Consider the following 13628-nt stretch of genomic DNA (forward strand, 5'->3'; position numbering starts at 1 on the left):
AATCTTCTTTTAAAGAACCCAAAGAGCTAGAGCTAAGACATTTAGCATGAAACATCCTCTAATGGGTGTCTACCAAGTTTGTTCAAATAAAAGCCCTGGGGTCAAAATTGGCCCCGCCCCAGGGGGTCATTGAATTCCCTATATGCATATAGTAAAAACTTTAAAAATCTTCTTTGAAAAAAAACCAAATAGCTAGAGTTTAGATATTAAGAATGAAGCATCTTCTAGTGAGTGTCTACAAAGTTTGTTCAAATGAAAGCCCTGGGGTCAAAATTGGCCCCGCCCCGGGGACATTGATTTTCCATATATGTGTATAGCAAAAACTTAAAAATCTTCTTTGAAAAAACCCGAATAGCTAGAGTTTAGATATTTAGCATGAAACATTTTCTAGTAAGTGTCTACAAAGATTGTTCAAATAAAAGCCCTTGGGTCAAAACTGGCCCTGCCCCAGGTGTGTCATTGTTTTTAACTATATGTGTAAAGAAAAAACTTGACCAGCTAGACCTTAGATGTTTAGCATGAAACATCTTCTTATGGGTGTCTACCAAGTTTGTTCAAATAAAAGCCCTGGGATTTAAACTGGCCCCGCTCCGGGGGCCTATATACAGGTGAGCGACTTCAGGGCCATCATGGCCCTCTTGTTTGGACAACCCTCGTATTAAAGTTTTCTTTGCGAGTCTGATTTTCAGCATACGTCACTATATCGAGTAACAGTAAACAGTAAAATGCAATGTCGCATCTTTCTGGGCGGGCGCCATATGAAAATACGACACATATTATTTTTCAAATGTTTTTGTTTTCGCTGGGGCGGCAAAAAAATAAAACACAAATTAAAAGAATATACCCGACACATAGAATGTGGCGCGTTTTCGCGTGACGGGGCTAATGGTCGCCACGCAAAATCGCGATAAAGTTATGATTTGTCGCGTTTTCGCGTGGCGGGTTTCCGTGTTGGTAAAGTTGGTAAACTGTTGGTAAAGACATGATATATAGAATGTGGCGTGTTTTCATGTGGCGAGGCAAAAGGTAACAAAGGCGAAAATAGGCCAAAATTGTAATTTTCGCCCCGCTACGCGAAAAAAGTATTTTCGTGTTTTCGCATTTTGCCCTGAAAACATGCTCATACGATATGACACAAATCAGCCACCATACATTTCAGAATATCTATTGTAGCAATGTACTGTAAACATACGGTAGATAACACATGGATAGATACTAGATGAAATGCTGATATGAATCAGTTTTAAAACCTAATTTTTTGCATCGAAATATACAATCGGACACAGTAACAGTTTCGCTAAATTGTGAGTTGAGAATATAAACTTACTTAATTAGGAAATAGAGAATCATTGTTAATCTAAATGGCGGATTGTGGAAGTAATATACGAGAGGATGATGAAGTTCCTGGGCGTGTCGAAGAAACTTTGTGTCAAATGCGTGTCAAAGAAATTATGTGTCAACCATGTTTAAGTAAGGATAAGAAAAACGTGGCTGACAAGTTTTGTTCAACATGCAACGAATTCCAGTGTTATGATTGTTCAGATGTGCATAACGTGCTTGCAGTCTTTAAAAGTCATAAATTGCTAAACGCAAATGTAGCTCATTTAATCAGATGTGATCAACATCAAAAGGTTATAGATTTATTCTGTGAAGCTGAGAAAAAGCTTTGTTGCAGTACTTGCGCCATTGTTGATCATAGTAAATGTCACAGTGTTGTTGAGGTTGAGAAACTTGCCGGGAAAATGACGTCACCAAGTTCTAGTTTAGAAGAGATATTGCAGGAAGCTAAAGAAAATGCTGAAAATATTGCAAGAGATATTATCTCTTCAAAGGATCAACTTGTTCAAGACGTTGAAGAAATACAAGCGATAATTAGGGAAATGCGAGATGAAGTAGTGAAAATGTTTGAAGAATTGGAAGTTTCCATTGTTAAGAGAGCTAAAACCCTCCAGAAAGAAAAATTAGGTGACCTTGAAAAGAAGCAATCACAAAACGAAAGGCACTTTGCTAATGTTACAGCGTATCTAGAAGCGATTCATAGCATTTACAAAAGTGGAACTCCAACGCAGAAATTTATAGCAGAACAGAAGATAGAAAAAGATGCAAATGTTATATGCAGAGATGTCAATGAGGAATGTCAGAACTTCCAGACGATGACCATTTCATTTGATTTTGACGAACAATTAAATCTGCCACCGGAATCTATAAGTGACTTTGTTCCTGGGCAGCTCACATTAAAATATCATGAACTGGAAAATGTGAATGGTGTAAATAAGGTGAAGATATTAACTCAAGTTTCTTCTTTTGATTTAAAGAAGACGGACGATGACATCGAGGAACCATTTATTACAGGATTAGACTTTCTACCCGATGGTAGACTAGTTGCTGTGGATAATAACAATATGAAATTGATAGTTTACGATGAGAAACTTGAGGTATTAGGATCATATCAATTATCTTATGGGCCACTAGCCGTTGTTTCTGTATCTGAGGATGAAGTAGCGATAACAAGTGGCGACAAATATATGATAGACCTTCTACGTGTTGGTAAAGCTAATGAGATAAGTTCAAGAAGAAAATATCGTGTAACAACGAAATATGATTCTATATGTTTAAAGGATAATAGCCAATTTGTTGTAGGGACTTTTGATTACCAAATACCCGTTGAAATAATATCATTGGCAGGAGAGCCAGATGCTTTAAGTATAAACTTTCCGAACAAGGCATATCAGGCAGACACGAGCGTTTGTACTTACATACAGAACATTAATAAACTCGTGCTTACAGATATCTACAAGCATACTATCTATATATATGATATCAAGACAAACACGAGAGTAGTTGTGAAAGATGATCATATACAGACACCATGTGGTGTAGCAGTTGGTCCCTCTGATACTATCCTGGTTTGTAGTTATGGAACAGACTCCATTGTACAGATATCACAAACAGGTCAGATCTTGTCATCACACAAGATAGATATGAAATATCCGTATAGAGTTTGTGTTTCACTTGATAAAGCATTTCTTGTTGTTACAAATTCCTGTTCAGGAAACCCGAAAATGCAGAAATTTAAGATGTCATTTTAATAACGCAATAATCAGTATCTTATAGTACATACATGATTCACAATATAAGGTGAAAATGATGATCGTTTCAGGATGACCAAGACTGTGCATACATATATAGTCATTGGATATGAGTCCCATATTAAAATGTGACTTTTATAACTACACTAACATTCAAAACCAATTTGTTGATAAGTTATACAATCAAGAACAATTGTATGAATCTTACATCTAATGAGTGAAACAGTTCAATGATGATTATTTCTATTATTTATTTCATTTTGATACATCGTACTTAACACTGAAAACAAACCATTCATTTGACAATAATCAAACTTCTATGTAGCACTGCAAATATGACAATTAACGCATGATCTGTGTCAATATTATCTTATTCACTTATTCAGCTACAAGTGTTCGAATAATTGTGTAATTGTGTGTTCATCTGTAAAGTCAATTGATCAATATCATTTCTGTTAGTTTCACCTGCTTCTTTCTATATGAAATTGCTTTTTTGAAATTACTTATAAACTTATACTCAAATATTTTTGAATCACGTTAAGTTTGAATCAATCATCACAGCCCATACTTTTTCATACGTCATATTTGTACCTATTCGAGTTGTTGTGTTATCTATCATTACGCCATGGCAACATTATTTGTATATGCCAAGGCAAGAACTACATGTTATTTTGGATGAGTTTTATGTCGCACCAACCAGTATAGGTCATATGGCAACTTTCCAGCTTTACTTGTGGCGGAAGACGCCAAGTGAATCTCTGTACATTATTTCAGGCACAAACGGGCACCTGAGTGGGACCACCGATGTTCCGTAAGCAACCTGAAGTATTGTTAATTTTAGCATGAAATTATTTAGGAAATGTATATATTTTACTAAATCATCTTCTCACAATGTTAAATCAAGACAAATAAAGATATATATCCGGAGAAATATATTATTTTGAGTTCTAATTGCAATTTATTGATATGTTTTGATTTCATATATATTTCTCTAGCAAATATTCTACATGAAGAGAAAAAGAAATGTGTTATATATTCTAATTATCCAAATACCCTCAATTTATATATATTTATATATTGACGCACATTTATTTAAAAATCTGGGACGTTAATTTGTGCAAGTTTAAGTCTTTTTATACACCATAGTCGGTTCTTGGCTGTCTTATCTCAATAAGGCAAGGATCGAATAAGTTGTCAGTGAGTCGCTGGTTCGATTCTAGGGCAAGGCGAAATGTGTGTATGCCCATTGATTTTGGACATTGAGTCTAGTGATCAGATTATTGTCTTGTAACATGGCCAGCATTTGGCCGCAGAAAGTGCTGGGAAAACCCTAAGATTCAATGGGATATCATTGAATGAAAATGTATCCTTTACAAGTATAAATATTATTTATGAAAATAACACTGCGTTGCTTTCTAAAGAAACTAAACTATTTCAAAGGTTTCTAGGATGAATTCTCATTTTGGATATTTGCATTTGTTAAAGTATATAACAATCCGATTAGCAAGAAGTTTCAGTGAAAAGAGGATTAATCATCTTTTGGGACATTATGCGAAACATTTGGGCAGTCAACCATTTAAAACAAGATCATTTAAATATGTCAGGCATGTTATTCTTCTATAAAAAGCACATCAAGTAAGCATGAATATTCAATTTAATTAGGTTTAGGTTTTCCTTTAGATTTATTAAATGTAATCTACAAATGTTTAATAAATAGTCTAAAATATTAAGCTTTTTAGCCCCAAACCACTTCGGGGAAAAGTGGTTTTTTTTTACAGATGTTCGAAATTTTTGAAAAAAAACCAACCCCCGGGAAAAACCCGGGTGGGTTTAAACTTTCAAATTTTCCCCCCCCTTTTTTCGCCAAAATCCCTCTATTGACACATCATGGTACGTTCAACGGTTGATGAAACAACGGCCATTCCCGCAGGAAGATGGGAAAAATTTTAATTTACTGGCCCCGTAGCACTACCGTTTTTTTGTAATTAAAAAAAAAATGAATCGGAAAAATAAATACAAAAAGCACATAGTTATCCATGTTCATATTATGCAGAAGTACATGCCATAATTAGTTTAAACATATTTTATTGTATTTTATATATACATAACATACATATATTTTCACAATGATACATAAATACATAAATTTAAAATATACAAAAGGGTTGGGCCAAAAAGTTATAACAACATAATCGGAGACCCTCCCCTGAAATACTTACTGAAATGTTATTTAAAAATAGATGTGAAAAAGACATATGTAAAGTATGATTTATTAAATTGAAATCTATACATTAATAGAATTTGAGAAATAAAAGTAAATAAATACATTTTCTGATATTTTAAGAACCACGCCGCCTACTCCCAAAGGCAGTTTTTTTTTATGATTTTTGACAATTTACAACAGTCTTACATTTTTGTATCGAATCATAAAAGCAAAGTATGAAAGAAAATCAATTGTTGTAAAGCTATCTATAGACTTTTTGATTCTTGATAAAATGTTGAACATGATGAAATAAAGCATGTTTTGAGAAGAAATAAAATATTTATAAAATATTTATAACTAAAAATAACTTTTGACTATATTTATGGCATTGAAATAACAAATGTTCAGCGTCCTCTATGAATCATGTAAGAATCACATGATAATGCATTCTACATAACATTAGTTTTTAGATAACTTTCAAGAATCACCTATATGGAGACAAATAGCTATTAGATCAAAATGAGAGAAAATAAGAATCCCTAAAGAAAGCCCAACATGGCAAAACGTGCATAGATTCTTATTAACAATTCTGGAAACAATCTTAAATAATAAATTTTTAATTTTTGATTCTATGGTCACCACGTATGAAAGACGTGAAAGCAACACATATGTAATGTATTAACCATAAATGTAAATATAACTTTTACTAGGAATATGAATATTATTGGCGACGCCGGTGAGCGGCGTCGTCTTTTATGGAATGCTTTTTTGGTCCATGGTAGGAGCTTTTATTATTAGCAGATAATGTCATGTTGTGTTAATTAGTTTTATTTTGATTTGTAAAAACCAATTAAACAAAAATATGTTGTCATATTTGTATTCAATAACTTTATGTAACAAGCATGTGTTTGGGTTGATATTTTCTTTTAAAAATTGTGGGGCTCATTTTAAACCTTAAAAGCCGGTTCAAAATTAGTTTTTGGTTTTTTATTGATTTTTTTTTGGTCAAAATTTTAAAAAACTCCCAAAAAGTTTCATTGAAAAAACTTTGTTGATTAGTCACGGGAATATGCCTTAAAAATATTATACAATTGTTTTTTTCACTTGTTTTTTAAAAATGTTCATATGGTTTTGCATTTAGAGGCATTTTATGTAGCTGTCATTGTTTTTCTTTTGATAAATAAAAATTTGGGGGACATTTCCCTTCCAAAAATTTCCAAATTTTTCGAAACTTTGATCTCCCCGGATAAAACATATTCAGCATCGTATAAAAATAACAGGGAATAAATTTTTTTACAATAAAGGGGGCTGAGGGATCAAGGGAAATTTTCCCAAAATTTTGCCCCCATTAATGGCCCAAAGGCAAATGTGCCGAACGCCTGTGGTACAAGTACGACCAATGCATGTCCCGACTTTTGTACCCTTGTTTGGTGCTCAACTGAATGCCTTTGTGGTGGTCTAGTGTGACTGGATTTGTCATGGGTTGTATTCTCTTAATGTCTCTTTGCATTGTTGATCTTTGATCTTATGTTTATTCCTTGTTTACAGCCATAATGCACGTGGGTATTTTTTTTTCATTTGCATGTTTCTCAGGTCATTTATGAATGGAAAATATTGTGGAAGATTATGAAAATAGCTTAACTGAAGGTGCAAAAGGAATAACATAAATTAGAATCGAAATGAAAATGTACTTCAGTTGCAAAACGTGTCCTTATGAATGAAACTTTAACCATGAACATTGTAACGCTAGGATTATGTCACGTTATGATGCTACTCGGTGAAAACAGTAAAATATGTTTGTATCTGTGGGAGATCAAGAGTTGGTAAATATTGATTGAATATCAAATGCACTATCTTAAAGTGTGGCAAAGTCGAAAATGAAAATTAATAAGAAACTGCGGACATGCGTCAGAAATGAATTGACATTTGTTCATGATAACGCGTTTTTCAACTGAAGTACTCTTTTAATTTTTTTTTATTTATGTAATCCTTCTTCTTGCAACTTCTGTATTTCACCTCTTTTTGGCTTGCAGCCACAGCCGCAAGCCATTTGTTCTGAAAAAAGTTGTTCCGGTTAGGTGGTTTCCTGCTTACATTTGTTAGTGCATGATGGAACGGGAAATCAGTCTAGGTTTCCGCTGCAATCGTGACGATTCGGGCGATTCCGTCATACTGCGGAATCAGACGAAGTAATATTACGGAAATCTAAGCTATTTTAGTTACTACGGTAATCCCAGTTTGTTTCTATAAATAGGATTTCTATTTTTACTTGATTTATCGGTTTAAAGCGTAAGAAGAAGGAAGAAATAAATTATAAACGAAAATGTTCCGTTTCAATTCGTTTTCAAGACGCAAAAGTTAGTTTCTTTTATGATTGATTTTTGTCTTTATGACCGAATCAGAGAATTAGTGCGAACAAGTTAAAATTGCATAGCTCTATCACATATGTCTGCGATCGAGTTAAATTTAGATCTACTGTGTCTTATATTTAAACGCAATTCTAACGTGGAGTTAAAACTACAGTTTAACGTCTTGGTGATCGGTAATCTAAAAATAGCCCATGCATATCCTTAACCTTACCACGTGCTGATCTACAGATAGCGCAACGTGTGTTGTCGGTATATATGTGATCAATAGACAAGTGAAATAGATATTTTAGGTGTAACATAGTTGATACATGCATATTAAGTGGTACCACGTAACGGAGTCTTTTAGTGCATTTACTTGTCTATAAAGCTGCTTTTTAAATGAAATAAGCAACTGCCAAAACGAATAACTTTTCTGCAAAAAAAGTGAAAAATGAAATGTGCACACTTGTTTCCCTTCTGTATGATAGATAGATATTTTTATTTCCTCCACGTGGGACAGCCAATGTTAGTTAGTATTTTTACGATTGATTATTTTGTTTATTAGTTTTATACAATAGAGAAAAGATTTCAAATCGTTTTTGACAAAAAAATATTCGTTTTTACAAAAAAGTTGTTTCTGTTATCGTCAGGATATTCCGGTTCAGTTATAATCAGTTGACTTCTTGTCCTTATTTTGTCCAAATTTGCATGCATAACACTGGTGGCACAAATGGGCACAGGTGCTTGTCCAGTCTTGAGGTTACCCTACCCACACCTTTAAAAGTGAAACCTAAATAAAACCTTTATGATATACAAAGAATTCAAAAAATAGTGATAATGAATTGACCCTCTATACCTGTAAAAACATAGGTACCTTGTTTTTACTGGTATATAAGGTAAATTTGTTATTATTTTTTATAATTATTTCTTTATCATTAAGAGTTGATTTAGGAGTTTGTTTTTTTTTTAGAATAAATCTTTTTTTCATTTTTAAAGGGATGGGATGATGGCACAACTGGGCAAGCCTTTCCTTTTAAAAGGAAACTTTATTTGTTATTTAAGGTAGACCATGGGTTATGCATTATGCATCATCTATTGCACAGAATGATTGTTTTTACAATATGTACCAGTATCCGGATGTTGAATGATATCCGTTTTTTTGCAATGTAATTTTACTGCTGTCACATGGCCTACTAATTTTTTTATGAATACATTTTACCATTACTTTTAATAAAACTGAGCTTGCTACATTTTATAATTTTGCTGTTTAGGGTGTTCTTTAGGGTTTCAGGTTTTTTCTTTTTTAAGGGGAAGTTACTCATGTTACTAAATTGTTCGTTCTTTTCTGTCAATCTTCGGTTAAGTTGTGTTCACACTAAAGGTTACAAGAAGTGCATTTAATGTGCACGACATGTGCATTCTAGGGGACTTCAAATGCCCCTCAAAAGGGTCTTTAAGTTTACTCCTTTTGCACAGAAGTTTTACCTTTAAACACTTTTCAATGTTTCATTTTGGTTTTTAAAAACCTTTAAAACTTCAAAAATTTAAATTTACCAAAAAAAAATGTAAAATTTAATTTTTTACTTTTCTTTAAAAAATGTTAAATAATAAATCATATAAACTTTAAAAAAATGTTTTAAAAAGCATTTTTTAAATTTTAAATTAATTTAAATTTTTTTTTACTTTTTTAAATTTGTAAAAAATTTAAAAATTTTTATCAATTTTAATCTCATTATTAATTTTAAAAGATAAAAAAGTTAGAAAAAAAGAAATTTTTTTATTTTTTTTTTACTCTAAAAACCAGGGAAAATTAATTTGGAAAATGAACAGGATTAAAAATTTTAAAATTTACCCAAAAATTTTTATCTACTCTTTTTGAAAAAAAGTTTTTAAATAAATAACGATAATTTGAGAGAAAAAATAGATCAAATTTTTGTGCTTGGAAAATTGATGGTCCAGGAAAAATAATGATGTACTTGTCAAATAAAAAAATTTCTATTGTATTAATAATTTAAAAGTTTTTTTTTTTTTTTTTAAAATTTCATATTTTAAAAATCCTTAAAATTTTCCAAAATGAGATGGCCCGACATATAAGATAAACATGTTAATGGGGTTTTTGGGAAAAAAAAATTTTTTTTCTTTTAAATTAAAAAAATAGTTTTTTAGCCCTTTTAATCTTAAAAATTTTGCTAGATTTCCTTAATTTTAAATTTCCCCAAAAGGGCAATTTGTAAGTGCCAACAAGCCCCAACATTTAATCCCCCCAAAAAACAGCTTGATATGATTTGGTAAAATTCCCCCCAAACGTTTCAAAAAAACAAAATTTAAAAATAAAAAAATTTAAATGTTAAAGGAAAACATTAACTTCAAAAACTTTCGTTCATTGAACGCCCCCCTTTTAAATCTCCCCAAACTAGCAAGGGAAAAAAAAAAATACCCTTTTTTTTAATAATGCAAAATTTTTAAATGGTTTTTCCATAGTTAGTAAAAAATTTTTAAAACAAAAAAAAGAAAAAAAGGGGAAAATAAACGTTCCCAAACAAAAAACTTTAAAAAATTTTAAAAAAAAGGGGGTTTAAAGAAAATTTAAACCCTATATAACATTTTTAAGAATATTTTGTGTAAATTTTCCCCAAATCATTTGGTTATTTTTTTGTTTTTTTAGGGGATTTTTTCCCATGTAGTATTCTGTTAAAAAAATAAAAATTGGGGAAAATATGAAATATTCAAAAAGTTAGATTTAAAAACCCCTTTTTAAAAAAATAAAAAAATGAAACATCGTGTTAATTAAAATTTAACTGTTAAAAACAAACTTTTCAAAAAGGGCTTTTTAAAAAAAATTTTCTTTCGTTTTTAAATTCAACAAAATTTTAAATTTTAAATTTTGAAAAAAAATTTTTAAAAAATCCTTTATGGGGTTAAAATAACTTTTTTTATAATTTCAAAAAAAATTTTTTCCCCCCTTGTACAAAATAGAATGTATTATTTTATCATAATTTAAACAACCTTGCATACTTTTTTAAAATTTATTTACCCTTTTTTTCCGTTTCACACAGGGAAAAACGGGAAATAAATAAACTCTCTAAGAAAAACGAACCGCAGCCGATTTTTGAAAACTTTTTTTATATTAAAATATTTTTCGTGCAAACAAAATTTTACAAAATTTGGAAAATCATGGAAATGTATATCGCTTAAAAAAAATAATATAACATTTTTGAAAATTTTCTGTGAAACAATTTTTTCCCCTTACATTTTGAACATTTTGGTTTCCCTTTAAATTTTATCTCTTCATAAAAAAAATTTTTGTTATCCTTTTCACTTTTCCCGTTTACCGTAAACCCTTTTATTTTTTGGGAGAAATTTAAAATTTTTAGGGCGCAACGTAAAAAAAACATTTGTTTTAAATTTAAAAAATTCAATATTTTTTTGTTTTTATGGGAATGCCCCAAAGTCCTTTTTTGAAAATTCATTGATAAATCTATTTTTAAAAGCAAGTATCGAATTCTGATTTTTTAAAAACACTTTTTTAAAATTTTTTAAAATATAAAAATCTGGAAACAAAGTTATCCCTTCGGAACATTAAACACAACCCAAAAAAACATAAAAATTTTCAGACCGGTTTTTTGAGTCTGTACCCTGAGGAAAAAAAAAAATTTAATAATGCAACATCCCCCTCGCCCCCGCAAAACCGGGTTTAACCGGTACTCGAGCGGGACTCAATTCTCACCCTTTTTAAATTTGGGTTCAAAATCCCGAAGGGCCAGAAAATATAAAAACAATTTAATTTAAGTACGGGAACTTTTTTAAGTGGGCCCTTTCGGGCCTTACACCCGCGTTGTAATACAAAAACAAAATAAAAATTTTACTTAAATTAAATTAAAGTCAAAAAACCCTTTAAAGTAGAATAAACATACTAGTATTGATTTTTTTGAAAACTATTTGAATAAAAGGGAAAAATAAAAATATAAAACAATTTTTTAAATTTTCATTATTTTCGTGTGTTTTAAAGTTTTCCTAGTAGCAACGGACCCATAAAAAATACCAAAAAAAAACACAGTATCCCCCACCAGATACAAATTTTTTATAAATTCCGTTTTAAAAAATTTTTTTTTGAAAAATGAAAAATTAAAATCGGGGCCCCGGAAAGTTGTAAAAGGTTAAAATTAAAATTTTAATCCTTTTCTTAAAATTTAAAAAATAAGAAATATTTTTAAACAAAGGGGGACTGTGGGGTAAATATACAAGAGAAGAAAGGGAATTTCCCCGGGGCCCTGGGCGATACATTTTGTATCAAAACGGTATCAAAAGGAAAAATTTTGTGTTTAACCCTTTTAAGTAAGGGTAACAAAAATTTAGCCTTGGGACGTTTTTTTCAAAGGTTTAAGAATTTCCAGTTATTGATTTTCAGGGGTGCATAACTGGGGGGAAAATCTTTACAGGGCATAAAAAGCTGAACCCCAAAATTTGCAATTAATCCAAATTTTTCAACCCTCAAAAGGTTTTAGGGTTTTTTTTGTTTAAGATGAGAAAAAGCTTTTTTTGCAATACTTTCAAACCCTTGTTGAATTCCCCCGGGAAAAGCACATGTCGTTTAGGGTTTAGAAAATTTTCAAGGAAAATGACGTTTACCCCAAATTTTAGTTTAGAAAATTGAGGGAAACCCAAAAAAAATGGAAATTTATTGCTCGAGATATTATCACTTCAAAAAAATCAAATTGCTAAACGTAAAAGAAATTTCAAGTAAAAGGGTTTGGAGAAATGCGGGAAAAAATAATTTAGGGGGTTTTACGAAATTTGGAAATTTTCCTTTTTAAGAAACCAAAAAACTCCCTTTAGAAAGAAAACATTAGGTTTAAACTTTTAAATGAAGCAATCAAAAAAGCAAAAAAAAGTTGGCAATTTTCAGCGTATCTAGAAACTTTTTAAAGCATTTAAAAAAAAATGGAACTTCCAATGCAGAATTTTAGGGGGAAAAAGAAAAAAACCCAAAAAGTCAAAAGTTGTATCCCCAAAAAAACAATGAGGGGAAAGTCAGAAATTTTCCCGACTGACCTTTCTTTTATTTTTAAAGAAAAAATTTACCTAAACCCCCACATCAATTACTGACCCTTTTTCCCGGGCATCACATTAAAAACCATCATCGGGGAAAACCAAAGCTATAAAAAAATATTTACAATTTAACCCCCAGATTTTCCATTTATTTAAAAAAAAACGGGAGTGACATCGAGGGAACCAATTTAAAAACAGGAAAAAAGATTTCTAACCCCCTGGGAGACTAGTGCTGTGGAATAAAAATATGAAAAAAGATAGTTTTTAAAAAAGATTTTAAAGGTAGGTATATCAGTTATCTTTTGGCCCCAATCCGTTTTTGCTGTTCCGAGAAAAAGTGGTAACAATGGGGAAGAATAATATTAGACTTTTACGGTTTAAATAAAGCCAAAAAAATAAAATCTGAGTAGAAAATGAAATTTAAAAACGAAATATATTTAAATGTATAAAAAAAGAAAAACAATTAATCGTAGGAAATTTTTAAATTAAACCCAAAAACCCCGTTAAAAAATTCATTCAGAACCAATACGTTTTGTATCAAATTTCCGAAAAAAGGCATATCCCCTTTGGGGACAAGCACTTTAACTTAATACCGGGAAAATTTTAAAAAAATGCTTTCAGATAGATTTCAGCCATTTTCAATAATATATCAAACAAAAACGAAAACGTGGTGGAGAATTTAGATACAGAACCCCGTGGTGTAGCATTTATCCCTGATACTTCCTTTTTTGTAGTCATGGGAAAAAATCCATCACATATTTTCGCAAACAGACAGATCTTATCTCGAACCCAAAAAGAATTTATACATCCCTAAAAGAGCATGGTCTCACTTTATGAATTTTTTTCTTTTTTGTTATAAATTTTCCCTTTAAGGGCACCCTAAAAACAGAAATTTAAAAAAATTTATTTAATTACAAAAATCATCTCTATAAATTTTAG

At 30.9% G+C, this 13628-nt stretch overlaps 1 protein-coding gene across 1 annotated transcript; it reads left to right on the forward strand.

Moving 5' to 3' along the window:
* Positions 1–1291: 1291 nt before the first annotated feature.
* On the forward strand, positions 1292–3586 carry LOC132734409 (uncharacterized). Its single transcript, XM_060721143.1, has one exon. The coding sequence runs from the start codon at positions 1362–1364 to the stop codon at positions 3087–3089; it is 1728 nt and encodes a 575-aa protein (XP_060577126.1). The 5' UTR covers positions 1292–1361; the 3' UTR covers positions 3090–3586.
* The last annotated feature ends 10042 nt before the right edge of the window (positions 3587–13628 follow it).

The sequence above is a fragment of the Ruditapes philippinarum genome, unplaced genomic scaffold, assembly GCF_026571515.1.
Source record: "Ruditapes philippinarum isolate M1 unplaced genomic scaffold, ASM2657151v2 ctg16251_1_1_1_1, whole genome shotgun sequence".
NCBI classification, from domain to species: domain Eukaryota; kingdom Metazoa; phylum Mollusca; class Bivalvia; order Venerida; family Veneridae; genus Ruditapes; species Ruditapes philippinarum.